At 57.9% G+C, this 17,184-nt stretch overlaps 1 protein-coding gene across 1 annotated transcript; it reads right to left on the reverse strand.

Annotated features, from left to right (window-relative positions):
* Positions 1 to 606: 606 nt before the first annotated feature.
* On the reverse strand, positions 607 to 16,959 carry WNT10A (Wnt family member 10A; the record flags this gene model as incomplete). Its single annotated transcript, XM_082284594.1, has 4 exons — positions 607 to 1,074; positions 5,596 to 5,972; positions 13,901 to 14,163; positions 16,901 to 16,959. The coding sequence occupies 4 exons, from the start codon at positions 16,957 to 16,959 to the stop codon at positions 607 to 609; spliced, it is 1,167 nt and encodes a 388-aa protein (XP_082140720.1).
* Positions 16,960 to 17,184: the final 225 nt, after the last annotated feature.

Below are 17,184 nucleotides of genomic sequence, written 5' to 3' on the forward strand. Positions count from 1 at the left end.
ACACAGCACGGCCCCGGGCACCCGCCCCTCCGGCCACGATACTACGGCCCAAGCCAGCCCAGAGGTGAGAGGTGAGCCCCAGCCCGGGGAGTTGTGTCCCTTCTCCATCCCACGGGATGCTCCAACCCCATCGTGCTCCGAGCACAACCTCGCATGTGGTTGGAGGAACTTGTGCACAGTGCTAGTGTGTGTCCCCCCCACTTCCCTCCCACCCTGGGCTCCCCATGCCCTGCTGTCCCCTACCCCACCCTGCTCCACGCCGCTGGGTGCCAGCGGGCACTCCCCACCCCCACGCCCACCCTCCGCCCCCCCGAGTGGTGCTGGTGTCGGCGGTCTGTACAGCATGGCCGTGCGCTCCCCGGGGCCGGGAGCCTTGGTGCTCTCATGTGGGGCTGGGGGGCAGCGGGCAGCCCTGCCCTTCCCAGGTGACGACAAAGTGCTGATTTTGGAGGGTGCTGTGCATCTCCTCTCCTGCTCCCTCGGAGCGGAGGGAAGCGGGTATGGGGGCTCCACCTCCCCCCCAGCGCCAATCCCCGTCTCCCTCCCCTGCCGCAGGCAGGCGTGCTTGTCCCTGGCACCCTGGGGTGGGCACCCGTCCCCGCCTGGCTACTTGCAGACGCTGACCCACTCGGTGATGCGACACTCCTCGCAGGCCACGAAGCAGCACCAGTGGAACTTGCAGTTGCAGCGCTCGCTGCGTGTCTGCCGCAGGATGTTGTGCCCGCGGCCGCAGCACAGGCTCTCACAGTTGTCCATGCCCGGACTGGTCTTGTTGCACAGGCGCCCTTGAGTGCCCAAGGAGTCCAGGGCCGGCTCCCGCTCGCAGAAGTCGGGTGACTTCTCGAAGTAAACCAGCTCGCTGATGCCAGCCCGGCGGCGATGCCGAGCGTGGCCCGGCTCCAGCTGCCCGGCGTTGCGGTTGTGGGGCCGGATGAGGGTGGCCCCGTAGAAGCGGTCCTTGAGCAGGGACCCCACCAGGCGAAACTCAGGCGTCACCTGCCAGCATGTCTTCAGCTGGCAGCTCCCTGAGGTACCGTGGCATTTGCACTTTCTCCTCATGTTGTCCATCACCACCTGGGCGGGGAAGGAAGGAAGGACAGACGAGTTAGCATGAAGGAGACCCATTTTGGGGACTGGAGAAGCCACAGTGGACCTCTGTGTGGGTTGGCACTATGAGAACATCAAGGGCTGGCATGAGTAGCCATCAAAGCTCTGGAAGTGCAAAGCCAGCAAGGCTGCACCCTGTTGCTGTGCCCAGTGCAACTCATGTCCCACACCCTGTCCCTTCCCATCCTGGCAATACCAACTGGCTTTTATGTTTCAGCAAGGGATTGGCACCTAAAGGAGAGGGTGAGCTACCTGAGCACAGGGAGGAGAAGGAGCCTGAATGTCACCTCCCACTGCTGCTTGGCTCCAGCAGCATCAACCTGATCCTGGACCCCAGTTAAAAGACAGCCTGGCTGCACCTCTGCAGACCCCCCCCCCCCCACCCCTCCCCCCAGTGCAAGGGTCCCCCATGCACCTCACCAACCAGTAGCACCGCAAGGGATGGGAGTAGCTGGGAGGGATGCTTTCCCCTTCCTTTCCCCTCCCCAGGGCCTTCATCCCATAAAGCCCCAGTTCTGGGAGTCCTGGGAGCAGCTCTTTTAGCTCTTGCCTGCTCTCCTTCAGCAACCCTGGCCACAGGGATGCTGCTGTGGCCAAGCCAAGAGAAACAGCTCATGGCCATCAATCTCCAGGGGTACACAACATGGCCACATATGCCCACACAGCCTGGAAAGAGACAGTTTATAATGTCCTCTGCTCTGTCCCAACAGGGGTTCCCTGCTGGGTTGTGTGCCCCCATATCCACGTGCTCACACAGGCTTCAGCAAGTCCCCTGCCCATGCAGACACCCAAACCCTACCAGGAGCTCAGCTGGGGCTTGCAGACTGTACCCAGGGCCATGCTCCAGGGCTTGTGGGGAGATTCCAGGGGACACATGGCCCTGTGGAAGCTGCTGTGCCACAATGCCAGACCTGCCCAGCCACCTGGCTTCATGCCTGCCACATGTTGCCTATTCCTGTCCCCTCCCTGGGAGGGACACATGTGACAGGAATGCCTTGTTTAGGTAAGGGTGAGTAGTTTTTATTCCTTGTTTTCCTGTTTTTGAGTAAATCTCCCCGTTGCTAAGCAGTTATGGTAATGAAGGCAGGTCAGGGAAACATGCCTGGAGCTTGGGGCACATGGTGGAGAGGTCTGGGCTGGGCTGGAGTTTGGCTTTCATCCTGCTGAGAGTCCTGCTCCTGCTGGGAAGAGCCTCCACCTCACAGTTAATGAGCTACCTGGCCTCTCTACCATGGCCTGGGTGTGCCAGCCAGGAACACCAGCTGCTTGCCACTGTTCTTGTCACTATCCTTGGGAACACACTGGCACCGGGACCCCATCCTTTCCCACATTCCCTTCCTGCTGGCTTGGCTAGACCAGGAAAAATCTGCATACAGGGCTGTGGCTGGCAGGGTGGCCACTGGGCTTCAGGGGGCAGTGGTGTGACAGCTGGACAGGGGTTCATTTGGGGCTACAGCTGGTCACAGCAGGGGCTGAAGAAGGTGTCAAGTGTGGTCATCTCCATCACCCAAGCCATCCCTGCTGAGCATCCCTAGCCCCAGCACCACAACACCCATCCATCCCTGACCAGCAATGGCTTGTTCTTTCCCTCCTGCACAGGCAGCACAGAGGGGACAGGACCCTGACAGAGCTGGGAGATCCAAGAAGGGCCCATCTGAGCCTTGGCCCCATACTTTTGTCATTGGATTTTCTCCACGCACCCTTACCCGTCCTTTCCCTGTCTCATAGACACCCAAGTTCAACACATGCCCGGACTCGCTGGTGCTTTCTTTCGAACATTCCCAGCTCCTCCCAGGCACGCTCATAAGAGCTTTATCGTAGGTCTTTGTTGTGAGGGTAATGGGTAGTTCCTGGCTTCCTTTCATCCCCTCTCACTCTCTGATCTGGTGAGTTAGGAGGACCTGCAAAGTCTCCTTCACACTCTTGCTGCTCTTTGCTGGGGAGCTTGCTGCCTCCCAGGGATGCAGAACACCCACCTCAGTCTTGAGCTGGACCAACCAATGATTATCCCATAGCTGACTTCCTACTCCAACTCAGGACCAAGGTCACCACTGCCACCATCAGAGGATGCTGCATATCCCTTGCAGCTGCAATCCCCTGCCCAGCTTCAGAGCTGGATGTAAAAAGGAAAAATCAGTGTGTTTCTGCCTGGTTTCGAACCAGGGACCTTCCGCGTGTCAGGCGAACGTGATAACCACTACACTACAGAAACCCACATCTGCTGGCTCCTGGATGCCACCATTCCTGGAATTGTCACCTCCCTCCAGCATTGTAGGGTCTGAGCTGGGAGACAGGCTTACCCACACACACAGTACCCTCAGGATACACAGAGAGGATGCTCAGAATCAGTAAGGTGCTGGAGAGCTCTGGGTGCTGCAGCTACCTGGTGCATGGAAAGGGATGGTGCATGGAGAGGGATGGTGCATGGAGAGGGATGGTGCATGGCAGGGCATGGCACAAGGTGGGCATGTCCACATCACTGCTGTGCTAAAGAGGTTCAAGCCTCAAGCTTGGAGAGGAGGACCACAGAGCTGCTGCAATCAGTACAGCCAGTCCTTTCCTGGGAAATCCCAGGAGGTTGCTCCTTATTACAGCAGGAAAATTGCTTCTAGGAGTAAGTGGGGCTTGGGTGGGTGTGGGACTCACAGCATTGCTAAAAGAGCCGGTGGGGAGTTGGAGAACTCGCCCCCAGTGGGGCAGCCAGGACCAGCCCTGGCAATAAGCATGGCACCAACAGACGTAGGTCAGGCACAGCATCATCTCCTTGTTCCAATGCCTGGCACCCACAGCCATCACACATGGGTTCACACCCTCATCTCAACAAGGCCCCTGAGTTGGGCAGCCTATCCAGGCATTGCTTCCTCACCTGCACTGGTACCATTCCCTCCTTTATTCCTTTAGTCCTCCTCTGCATCTGCTTCTAGCTCTCAGGCTTCTTTCATCGGTCCAGATCTTGTCTCTGAAGCCACCAAGACCTGACATTGCAAGTCCCGTGCCTGCCTGCCCTTGGGGACAAGCAGACCCCAGGCATTTTTGCTGTTACTGGATCCCACAGGAAATGTTTCGTGACATCCCGCCAGAGCAAATATTCCTCTCTCACCTTCCCTTCCTTCTGCAGCCTGTGCGGCTTCCCTTGGGAAGCAGGGAACACAGACCACAGGTTTCTGAGCACTGCCAAGAGTCCCAGAGATCCAGGGCATGTAGAGATGTAGGGGAATCAGGATGAGCCCTGCAGTCAGAACAGGAATGGGGGTCTTGCCCAGATTGGGCCAGAGCAGCCTGCAGAGGATTTAGCTGCCTAACACTGAGTGAGCTTTCACCACACGCAAGCAAACAAAGCCAAACAAATCAAAAGCTTTGGTATTCCCCAGGCATTTACAGCTTGGCCAGACTGGGGTGGCTTCTCCAGGGTGGTTAAACTCAGCTCCAGCATCAGGGAAAGCCACACATTAAAGTCCTGCTCTGCAGCATCCTCTCCTCACCTGCTGACTTCAAACATGCTCAAAGCAAGAGGCACATCCAAATGTCTGAGCCATCCCAAGGAAATATTCGCTGTGGAATTCTGACCTTTAATTATTTATTCCTGCAGCCACTACAGATCCCTAGGCACTGCCCTGGCAGCATGTGGCTGGGGTCTTGCAGACATGTGTCCTATTGGATGGGATCTCTCAGGCACCTGCTGGGAGCAACAGCAGGCAGGGAAATGCAGCCATCCTCCCAGCCCCTTCTGCCTTCATGCTTCTTGTCTCCAATGTCAGGCTGCTTTTAAACATCAGCTTCCAGATGGAGTGAGCTACTAATTAGTACCTTTAACGAGACCTGACATCATAAGAATGGAAGGGAGACCGTCGTGCTTGCCTGGACAGGCTCCATCACACTGCTAGAGCAGGGGGACAAGGCTGTGGGCTGTCACCTCTGCTCCCAAGGGCATGCTGTGCTTCCCAGCTGGTATAGGAGCCACCTGCCTAACTCAATCTCATTCACATCTGCCTCCTTAGGGCACAGACCCCCTTTCTGGAGAGAGAGACATGGCTGGGTGCTGTAGAATCTGTGCTGTGTCCCCATGATGCCAGTGACTTTCTCCTCCCTGTCTTCATCTTCTTCCCACTGCAGCTGCCCAACACCAGTTCACCCAGCTCCTGAGAGGCAGGAGCCAGAATCATTGCTGTGCCACCCCAGTAGCACCACTGCAGCACAGGCAGTGACAGTGGCCTGGGACAGTGTCCCTCGGCAAGGGCACAGCAGCAATGTGCAGAGGTATTGTCCCCAGCAGGTGTTTGACCAGCACATCCTTGCACCTGTCCTGCTAAGGGCATCACTGCCTTTGTTCTGGGCAAGACTGGGGAGAGGCAGTGCCTTGGGGGCAATCCCAGACTCACAGATGGTCCCACAGCAGCCAGCATGAGGCACTCGCAGCCTTCCCACACATGTCCTGGGGACCCTGTTCCCACCATCACCTCCCCGCACTGTCCCCAGTGCCTCACTCACCTGCCGGCCCACGCGGTTGTTGTGCAGCCGCATACGGGAGTGGATATCCCTGTAGGTTTCCCGGGAATCGAGGAAATCTTTGGAAAACTTCTCTCCATAGTCCACATCAGGGCTGCACCCACCCCATTCCCAGGAGTCCTGGAGGCCAGGGGTCTCCGCTGGCATGTGCTCCATGTGCACCCCGTGCACCATGCCTTTGCCACGGTTCATGGCTTCCAGCTGGAGACGGTGCAGCTTGCGCCGGAAAGCCTCCTCATCGCCACGGCGCTTCTGGTCACAGCCACAGGCCTGCAGCTTCCCCAGGGCACAGGCATTGGACACGGCGTGCACCACACCAGCGGCCGCGATGGCATAGGCAAAGGCGCTCTCCCGAAAGCCTGCAAGGAAGCAGAGAGTGGGGCTCAGGCTGGGTGGCGTGACCCCTGTGGAGGGCTGGATGATCCTGGCTGGATCCCTACACTGGGGTGTAGGGATTTGGAGGTTCAGCTTGTGTCTTGCTTTTTCCAGATGCACCGGCTCCCACACAGACCATGCTCCCTCTCCAGCCCCATCCCCTCCAGGACACACTGCTGCCCGGAGGGACAGTGCTGCCCCAGCTGGGACCCCAGCTTCCACCATCACCCTGCTCTCACATCACTCCAGGAGATGCCACCACAGCACTGTTCAGGCATCAGCATCATGGCTCTGATGGGAAAGGCAATCCCTCCTCCCCTCTCCACTCAGAGTTCCCTATTATACTAAATATAACGCTGGCCGAGAAATATTTCTGCTGAAGAATGGGCCACTTCTCCTTACTCACAGGGTGCAGATTAGGCAGTAAAAAGAGCAGGCTGCACTCCCTGTCCAGCCCCATCCATCTGCCCATATCCCTTCCTACCCTAAACCCCGCCAGCTCCCACAAGAAGCTCTAACTGTGATACCAGGCTGGAAAAAAATGAGCATCCCTAGTCAGTTAGAGCATGCCGTGACCACACTGTGCACAGCCAGAGCCGGCAGCTGGTTGTCATTAAACGCTAGAGAGTGAGGACATCCACAAGTGTCATTAGCTGGGGACAGGGCAGATGGGGACAGGTCTCACAGAAGGGATTCCATGGGGCTCCATGTGGCTGTGAGCAGGGGATGCCTGAGAATCTCTTGGCTTCACTGCAGCCAGGTGAGGACCCTCTCCTCCCTGGGAATTTCTATTTTATTTGAAATGCGAAGTAATATTTTTGTTTGTGGTTCCCAGGCCAGGCGGGGAGCCTGCAGTGCCCTTTGCTTTGGTGCACAGTGACTGGCCCCAGCATGAGGCGAGGATGGAGGGAGAGCCAGATTTTGTGCCGTGGCGTCACATGTGAATAAATAAATAGCTGGAGTTCCCAGCCTCTCTCCCTCTGTTGGACATGAGCAGTTTCATTTGCCCTGGCTTCAACACAGCTGAACAGAGTACAGGTTTTGGGGTGCTTTCTTTACCAGATCCATGCCATCAAACGGAGGCCTTAGGTGAACCCCCCAAAGCTCTGCCAGCTCCCTGCCTGCACCACAGAGTCAGGAGAGGTGAGAGTGCAAACACTGCTGTTGCCCATCCTTGGCAGTGCTCCCCACCACGCATGTCTCCTCCGTGGTTCGCTGCCGCCCGCTGAGCAAACGCTATGATCTTATTAAAGGAAAATGAAATGCAGCCCAGAAACCTGCATTTAAAGTCATGCTGCTCTTTTGTGTGTTAATTTGACACTGGTGCATTTAAAAAATTAACGAGGCGCTGCTTAAAAGCCAGCAGGAGCCTCTCCCAGCTTCCCCTTGGTGTGGGACAAGCTTGCTCTCAGCCTGCCTCTTTCCATGCACAAGTTGAACAACATTTTTCAGCGGGCAGGTAATGGGGCTGCTGGTGCGTACACTGTGCCGTGCAGCCTCCCCGGGGAGAGTGCTGGCAGGCAGTGCCTGCAACACACCCACAGCGCTGCTGGAGCAGGAAGGCCCACATCTGGGGAACGTCAGTCCCCAGGTGAGCAATGGAGGATGGAGAACCAGCACAGAAAGCTCTCCTGGATTCCCAAATCCTCCCTATGTCAGTTCTCTGATCCCACCATCTCGGTCAGCTCCAGCCCTTCACATGCCAAACCTGGGCACAGCCCAGTTTGTCAGGACCACCCCGCCAGGCACCCCCAGCTCCTCACACAGCTGGTGCCTGGGGACAGGGGCAGCAAACCCTTCCCCCAGCACAACACCCTCCTCTCAGCCCTGCCTCTTTCTCGCACATTTTTCCAGCATAAAAAATAATTTCCGGTGTGGCATCTCCTTAAAATCCCTTCTGGAGCCCAGACACAAGCTCTACCCCACCCAGTCCGTCAAGCAAGCCTGTGTCCTAACAGGTAAAGAGGTCAGGTTTGTTTGGTGCCCTTCAGTGCTGGGAAACCCCTGGGGTCAAGCCCCAGTCCTCCTTCTTCCTCTAGTACTCTCCAAGCACATGTGAGCTGATGGATGAGGCATGGGTCCTTGTCCCTGGAGCTGCCATTCCCCAGGCTGTGGCAGGGGACAGACTGGTCCCTAGGGCATGACATCACAGCATTCAGGAAGTTGTCTTCCCATCTCATCATGCTCCTTTCCCTGCTCAGTATCACTCTGCCTGGCCCTACCATTCTTCCCTTCCTTCTCCCCTTCTTCCCTTCCTTCTCCCCTTCTTCCCTCACCTGCTCTCACGGAGAGCTGTGAGCAAAGGAGAAGAGAGGGTCAGGGCAGCACGGGGATCACAGCAGCCATGCCAGTATGGTTCTGCTTGGAGGTTCAGTTTACATTCCTTGCTCTACCCCAGTCACGCCAGAGACAGAGGATTGAAGCAAAGCAAAGAGCAACATGGCTGCAGGCAACAACCACCAGCCTCGTGGGCTCGGCAAGGGTGGGAGCTTCCAGGAACCATAGCCAAGAGTGGCATGTGGTGGCCAGCCCTGAGCCCTTTGGAGGGAGGCTCTCCAGCTACCCCAGCCACCTAAGACCTCAGCAGTGATTTCTGAGTCACCATATCCCTCCAGAGACGACAGAAGAGGTGTAGTGGTGGGTGGTACAAGATGTATTGCATCCTGCAGGGAAGAGGGAATGGAGGACACAACCCTGACACCACCACCGGCATCCAGCCTGCTGTGTACTCAAGGACCATGCTAGGCAAGGAGGACAGGTCTGAAATCTCATCCCCAGGTCAAATCCCAAAGCAGCTTTCTTAGCAGGGGAAAGTTTTCCCTGTCAAGATGTGCCAAGGAGATGGCTGGTCATTTAGCAAGACCCCAAGTCTCAGCAGCACTGGCTCTGCCATGGACACTGCAGTTCTTCCATCTCTCAAGCAGAGGTGGGATGGAGGCTACAGGGCTGGCTCAGGCACATCTCTAGGCTCTACAGTCTGTAGACCAGAGAGAGCTGGAGCCATGGCCTTCCTGCCACAGCTCACCATCACATCCAGGCAACAACTCTCTCCCAACCCCCATCACTGCAGTGCCTGGGTGGCATTGAGGGAGCTGGCAGGACAGCCGCACGTAGGCTCACCCTGGGATACCCCAGGGATGCTCAGCTGCCCCCTTCATGGCAATACCCCCCAGGAGTGAGGTCTATCTGCCAGGAGCTGTGGGCACATTGCCCCCGCCCTGATATAAGGCAGAGGAGAATTTCTCCCGCCACCTCCTGCAAGGCCTGCCGACACGGCCAGTCCCGACACGCTGCCTCTCCCCCAGCCCCGCTCCTTCCCCTCCCCTCTCCCTAATTAAACTGCAGGTGAACCTGCCAGGGTCTGGCCCAGCACCAGGCACTAAATGCCTCCCTGCAGATCCCAACTTGCCTCCCTGCACCTTCCTGAGCGTGCCAGGGACAGCCCGCAGCCTTCGTTCCTTGTCGGCCCACGGCACTCTGAGAGAGCAGCCCTTGCTGCTATGCAGGCTGCAGGGAGCTGGGCTCAGCCCCCCACCGCCGGGAATCCTGCCTGGCCCCAGGGTCTCGCTTGCACCCATCAGTGGGGAGAAGGTCCAGGGAACGGGGGAACCCACAAGGATGAAGCCAAGCATCCAAAGCACCCACATGTGCTTCAGGGCCAGGTGGGCAAAGCCCTTGGTTTGCCTGGGGGTACACAAAACCCTGCCAGCAGCCCAGCTGCAGGTGCGCCAGGACAGGCGCTGCGGTCTGCGGGCACCGGAGCTTGGCTGGGGTTCTGCAGAGCTGGGTGCCGGGGTCCTGAGCTTGGCAGCATCTCCCCGGATAGCTGTAACAGCACCTGCCTCCCTCAGCACACAGCAAAGCCTCCCCAAGCTCCATTTCACAGCTGGCTGGGCCCCAGCACCTGGTGTTTCCATCCGTGCAGGGAGTTCCCCGCTCTCTGCTGTAAGAAATCAAGATTTCACCATGGCAATGCAGACCCCTTGGCACCAGTGAGCCCTTCTAAGGTGGGCACAGGGCATGGAAGCATCACCCATCTCTCCAAAGGCTGCAGGAACCAAGAGACACTGCGCTCCAGAGTCACGTTCCCTCCAACCATGAGCCTTTGAAGGCCTTCAAGGACATCCAGCCCCTCCATGGGGGTCCCAATTTTTTCAGAGCTCCATGTAGACAGGGTTGGGGTTGGGATGAGCAAAAGTGAATAGTCAGTCCCATAGCACACCTCAGACAGCCCCTGCCCAGCAGCCAGACAGTCCCAGCCCTGATGGCACTGTACCCACCCATGGGTGCACACATACTGGACAAGGACCGAGACCCAGTGACCCACTATCATCTGCAGTTTGGTTTTTGTCAGGCAACTAGGCATGAGTCAGCCCAACCAAGCCACACAGTGCCTGGCAGTCCACAGATGCTGTGGTGGGACAATACACCAGGACAACAGGCCATCCTCTCCAGTGAGGTGGACACAATTGTGCTGCTCACCCGTGGAGCAGGAGCAGGGGACCTATTTCCACTGCTGGTGTAGATGCAGCCACCTGCCTCCACCTCTCTGCTCCATCCTCCTACATCTCCTGAGGCCAAGAAAGGATGTCTCTGTCAGGCAGGCGAGCACATGGAAGGAGAGGGAGGTACAGCAGAGAAGGATGGGACCAGGGACAGCGCTGGAGGGTGCTGGCAGAAGTGACAGTGCCAGAGAACGGGCAGGAAGGTGGTGAGTACATAGGCAGCCAGCTGGGAAGCCAGGAAGGACTGGAGGAGGATTTACAATAGAACTGTTGAGCCTGGATGCACATGGAGGGCACACGGGCCGAGGAGGATGGGGGGGTGCAGATGGCACTGGAGACTCAGAAAAGGGTACAAAGGACATCTCATACCCCAAGGATGCAGCATCAAAAGACCAGATCTGAAAAACCCACAGACCATGGGGATGTCTCAAAAGAACCCAGTGACTCTGTGAGAGCAGGGATGGTAAACTCCTAGGCACCCGCTTTGCCCTCCACTAACCTGTTGTTGTGCCTCACAGCCACTGTTCCCTGTGCCCCAGGGATGGCAGCACCTCCCAGGTCTATGCTCTGCCCAGGATGCTGTCATCATCTCTGTCTCCAGCTACGCTGCTCTGAAGCCACCCCAGACTCCCAGCCCTGTCCAGTTTGAAGCCTCTCCTTCCTGTCTCCCCAGGGCTTGCACTCAAACTTCTGGGATCAGCTCAGCAGGATGAGGAGACAGGCACTCATTTACCATTGTCCTCTTCTCTGTCCCCAGGGGATGAGGCCCCTGGCTCCACCGAGTGCCTAGATAATGGGCAGAGTATGGGACGGGCACCATGTGACAGCTTGGAACAGTGTTGCACCCTGCCTGGCTCATGCCCACACTGCAGAAGATGTGAGAGATGCAGGAGGAGAGGACAGAGTTGGGGAGCGGAGCCAAGCAGGGAGAGCGGGAGGGAGAAGCCAGCTACAAATAATTTAAAGTGAGATTCACGCACGGCTGAACTGATGGCAGAAGAAGTGGGAAAAGGAATGAAAGATTAAAGGGGTCTGTCACTTCAGGTTACAAACAATGATCCTACAAGCACGTTGCATTCCCAGGCACGGCAAAGATGGGGCAGGGAGCAGAGCAGAGACCTGGTCCCCAGAGGTCAGATGCATTAAAGTCTGCTGCATGGAGCCTGCACCCCTCACTTCCGCCACTCGCCTCTCCTCCAGCACTGGGCTCCTGAGATGCATCCAGCATCCCTGCCCGGATGGCTGTGCCTGTAACAGATGGAAGGCAAAGCTCAGAGCTCCAGCACTGTTATTGAGGGACATGGGTGGGTTCAAAGTGGGCCAGGGCTCCAGCCTCAAGGCTTGTTCCATGCCAGAATGGCTCCAAGAAACTATATTAGGTAGCCTGGGTGCCTGAGGCTCATCCTGCACCCTCTGCTGCCAAAACAGGAGTGTCATGAGATGCCTGCCTGCTCTGATGCTCCAGCCCTACCTCCATCCTGCCCTGTGGCTGGGTGTTGGGTCTCCATTCCAGAGAATGGGATCCCACCAATGCCGAGAGCCTGGGCTGGGCCATATCCAAGAGCCCAGGACTGGGACAAGAGTCCAGGGTCTGTGGGAGTCCCCACATCCATCGGTCACAGCCCTGACAGCAGGAAGGGCTGCAGGAGCACCTGAGACACAAGTGAGGTGCACGTCACTGGGGCCACCAGCAGACGAGGAGGGCTGAGGGAGGGATGCAGGTCAGTGCTCTCTGCTGCTGCTGCTGCTTCTCACCCAGCCTGGTGGGACCCGGAGCAAGGAAGCTTGTCTGGGTGCGTGAGCAACTTGAGCCAGCAAGTCAGTGTCTCCTGCCGCCCGAGGAGACTAGAAGTGAACTGCATTCCTCAGAGGACCTGGAAATACCTCGATGCTTATCAGAGCTGACAGTCCCCACCCTTCCTGCCAGGCCCTAACCTGGGCACTGCTCACAGAGGGAAGAGGCACTGCCCTTCTCCAGGCACTAAGGTCCTGAAAGTGACCAGGGCTGCTCCACGGCAGGACCACAGCCCTGATGCCACACATACTCCAAGGCAGCACTCCATCCAGTGACGCTGTCTAGGCTGCCCTGGACATGAGGGATCTTCAGACACCAAAACGCTTCTGTGCTCCCCTCTCCAGCCTTCTCCCAACCTGCTACAACTGCCTGTGGGCTCCTGCCACTGCATCCCCTCAATGACATGTAAGCCTCAAGCTGCCAACCTCTCCTCTTTAAGAATCTCCTCATAGTCCCAGGGAAAGAAGATCTAGGATGTGGAAGGATGTTTGAAGAAGAGTGGATGGTCGCAACTCTCCGCTGGGCATCAGGCTGAGAGGCTCACAATGTGGGTATGTGAGCAGTTTCTTCAGTAGTTTTCACCTTTCTTGGGAGCTGGAGGAGTGGTATGTGTGCTGAGCACCTCGCCTGCCCTCAGCACCCTGACCATCTGCCACTAGTACCATATTGTCCTTCCTGCCCGTGGTCTGGGGCAATGGGCACTTAGATACATGCGGAGGCACAGGCTTCACGAAAGGGTACTCAGGTGAAAAGATACCTTCAAGTCCTACAGAAGGTCACAGCCCTAATCTGCACCATGCAGGCCAGCCCATCTGCACCCCCAGAGTGCTCCTGAGGGAAAGAGTATCAGCCTGGAAGGCTCTGGTACAGGCAGAGCCAGCCAGGACTGCGAAGGAGATGAGGAGATCCTGACATCAGGATCCTTGGCAAAATGTGGAGAGCCAGGAGAGTTCTCTCAGCAGCACAGCTGGGGGCTGTGTGGGCAGGTGGGGTCACAGGACAGCCTGTATCCCTGTCCCCTGTGCCATCATGCTTTAGGGTCCCACAAAACAGAGCGCCCTTAGCTCTCTGCACTGGAGAGCCAACACAAGGGCAGAACACCAGGCTCACAGAACTATGTCCCACTAGTTGGGTGCATTTCAGCTCATCACAGCACACTAAAACCCCATCCCCAGAGCATGACTGAGCCACAATGCTCAACTGCATCCACCAAACCAAATCCCAGAGCATGGCATCCACCTTCAGACCCACAGCTGTTGCTGCACACCCATGGCACTGCTCCAAACACCAGCCTAGACCACACAGGGAGAAGATGCCAGAAAGCTGTGAGGCCTGGATGGAGCCTTAGGAGCAGCTGGGGTTGGTCAGGGAGGGGCACCTCAGGACAAGGGCCAGCACAGGTACAAAGGTGCATGGAGGAGCTTTGCCATAGTGCATAATCCTTTGTCTGGCGCACCATGACATTTCTCTCCTTTCATCCATGGTGATGCTGAAGAGCTGGCCTCATCCCCTGGGCCAAGGAAGAGCTGTGCAGGGGCCCAGGGGGAACCCATGAGGGCTCCAGAGAGCAGGTGCTGGATAGTGGGAGAGGAGGGGAACCTCCAACCCTTACCTCTACTGAAGATGATGCTCTCATATGGAATCTTGTTCTTGGTCTCAAGGCTGGAGCAATTCCAGCGCTGGTCCCGGAACTGGTGCTGGCATTCATGGATGGCAATCTGGATACCCTGGATGGCCGAGGCAGTGACGTCGGGGTGGCGCACACACACCTCCAGCTGCCGCCGCGTCAGCCCCGGCAGGGTCAGGCACACCGTGTTGGCATTCAACACTGGCTCTGATGGCAGCTTCAGGCCCAGGATCTCATTGGAGCAGGAGCTGGGAGGGAAAAGGACACCCTTGAGCTCAGAGCAAGCAATGTGTCAACCACTTGTTTTTCCTTTTGGGGAAGGGGAAAAGTTTGTGGGGGACACACACAGGGAAGGGAGATGCTCCTCAATCCACACTGTGCCCACTGCATATAGGGAAGGCTGGAAAAACCCTGGGCACAATTACAGCTTAGCCAGGCAGAGATACCCAGCAGCACTGGGGCTGCAGTCCCCTCCAACAACATAAGTACAGCGCAGACACCCTGGCTGCCTTTGCACAGCAGCACTCAAATTTGGCCATCCTGCCTCTGGAGCCCAGCATCTCCCAGGACTGCACTCCCTCTGTGTGCTCCCCCAGGGATCTCCCACACTGGCTGTGCAGTGCAGACTCTCAGCACACATTGCCTCAACTCGCCTTCCACAGAAAGCGTGGCTTTCCCCTTGGGAGGATTTAGACACCCTGGAGCAGGCAGCCCATTCCAGGTCTGGCTCCATCCCTGTTGCTGGCTGATGCCCTCCCTGCATCTCCTGTATCCCCCCCAACACTGCTGGCCCTCACAAAGAAGGTAAAGAGAGCAATCAGCCTTTTCCTTTCAGCTCAGCTGTGAAATATGGAGCCAAGCATGTGCCAATGACCCTCAAGCTCCCAGCAACAATCCCAAGTCCACTGTCACATCCTAGCCCCACTGAACCAGATGCCTGTGGCCCCAGAAGCACAGAGAGCAGGAGATGGATGGGTGCAAGGGGAGGCACATGGTCCATGGCAGGGGTCCAGGGTGTACAAATAGAGATGCTGCCTGGGGAAATGGGGAAGTAGATGGAGTGTGTAGAGATGGGGCATGGGATGTGGGGAGACAAAGCGTGTCCAGAGAGAGACGCCGGAAGCTAATACAGAGGTACGCATGACAGACAAATACGGAGAAGGAGACAGGAGGAAGTGTGTGCCCATCTCCAGGGAATGGCTTGAAGGACTCTGGGATAAACTTGGGTGTCCAGGTGGAAGACCCACAAAGCAAGCAGAAGGCAGCAGGATGCCCAGCAGCATCCAGCATCTTGCAGCATGGTCCACTAGGAGCTCAGCACCATCCCACTGCTTGTTCAGGAGACCTTGGTCTCTGCCGGGGCTCTCCCCAAGAAGGTCTCTCCCTGTTCCCTGGGACAGCCAAGATCTGAGTCCCCAGAGAAGCAAGGAGCTTGAAGCCCTTTGAACTTTGATTACAGAAACAAGACTTGGAGGAGGATGCTGGAGGAAGGACTGCAGCTGCCAGGGCTTGGGGAAAAGGGTTACTCCCCCACTGTTCCTCAAATCCTGCAAGCCTGGTGCAGGTACATGGAGTGAAGCAGCTGTCAGGGGATGAGTTCCCCAGCTAAGTGCTTACCCAGCTCTGGAGGGAGGGTTCAGCCCCAGTGTCCCTGCTGAATTACAGCTTACTCAGGGGAGAGGGAGAACTGTCAGGATCAGGCTGCTGCTTTCTCCAGCTTCGCAGGAGTATTTATACCCATCCCACCACTTTCACAGGTTCATATACGAATATGCCCCAGTGCAAATCCACAGTGACTCCAATAGGAAGAGTCGAGGTGGAGCGGAGAAGGAAAAGAAAGGGAGTGCATCCCTCCAAAACCCCTACACAGGAGGAGAAATCTTCTTCCCGGCTTCCTGCACTCATTCCCACTGTCAAGCAAGCCCTCGCTGACACAAGATGCAGAGCAGGACGCAGCTACCACCATCCCCAAGCCCAGGAGCTCCTGCCCTGAGCACTGCAATGACTTTGTTCCCTACGTGTCCTGAGCCTGACACAGCGCCTGCCATCTTTTCCCAGGGCATCCCGGGATGGGGGCGACGTTACGGTCTTTCTCCCGATTGCACTGCAGGGAAACGGAGGCAGGGGCTCCGGAGAGTGGAGGGAAGGTCCTTCTGCCTCTTGCTCCACCCAGGGCTCAGGAGGGCCAGGGACCGGCAAGAAGCTGTCACTGTCACACTTCTTAGGAGGATGCAGCGCTCCCCCCAGCTCTCTTCCCCCTTTAAATCTGGATTTAAACTTGATTTCACGGTGACAGGCCCCCAGGTCACAGGCTGCAGCGGCTGCTGCTTTAATTAATACAAGTCCCAACGTTAACAAATTATATTTAAAGGGGCTGGAGGGAGGGGGAAGGGCGGGGGACCCTCCCCACTCATACCAGTACCAGGATTAACCCCTGGCTGCCTGCAGCGCACAAGTTTGGGAGCGGGCAGAGGGAAGGCGAAGACGGACAGGGATGGTGAATTTGGGGGTTCGTTTTCTGGAAAGCAGGTGGCCCACTCTTACCCCCCTAGCCTTTAGGACTGGCGGAGCCACGGAAGGGATGCAGGGGGATCCAGTAGGCACCGACCCCCACGACAGTGGCATCCCAGCCGGCACTCCCTCGTCCTCTGCGGGAGAGCGGGGAAACTGAGGCAGTCAGGGCGGGCGCTGGAGCGTCTCCGGCCGGGGGCGAAGGGGGACAGCCTCCTGGAGCGGGGGAAGCCGCGCATCCCACCGGCGTTCCGTCGGGACGAGGGAAGGCGGCAGGGGCAGCAGCCCTGACGGCCCCTTGAACGGGGGGCCGCAGCCGTTCGGGGCTGGGCTGGGGCGGCGGGACCCCCCCCCCGGAGCCCCCTGGGCAGACCGCCCCCGGTGCGGGGCTGGGCGCGGCGGCTTCCCCGCTCCCTCCCCGTGGGGCCGGGGCTCTCAGCGGCGGGGCTGGGGATGGAGGGGTGCAGCTCCTACCTGGGTACCCAGAGGCTGAGCAGCAGCGAGCAGAGTCCGTGGGCCAAGGCCGGGCGCATCTTCGCTGGGGCAGCGGCTGTGCGGGCTGCGGGCGGGCGGGCGCCTTTGGGGCAGGGGCGGCGGGGCTCGGCGCTGCTCTCTGCCCGCTTTGTTTGTTGTGGGTTGTTTGCTTGTTTGTGTTTTCCCCTCTCCTCCCTCTCACTGGCTCCCTGCGCGCCGGGGCTCGGCTCGCCGGGGCGGCTCTGCCATCCTCCCGGGATGCCCCCCCCGCCTCCCGCCGCCCC

This window comes from Coloeus monedula (assembly GCF_965178545.1).
Source record: "Coloeus monedula genome assembly, chromosome: 7".
Classification (NCBI taxonomy): Eukaryota; Metazoa; Chordata; class Aves; order Passeriformes; family Corvidae; genus Coloeus; species Coloeus monedula.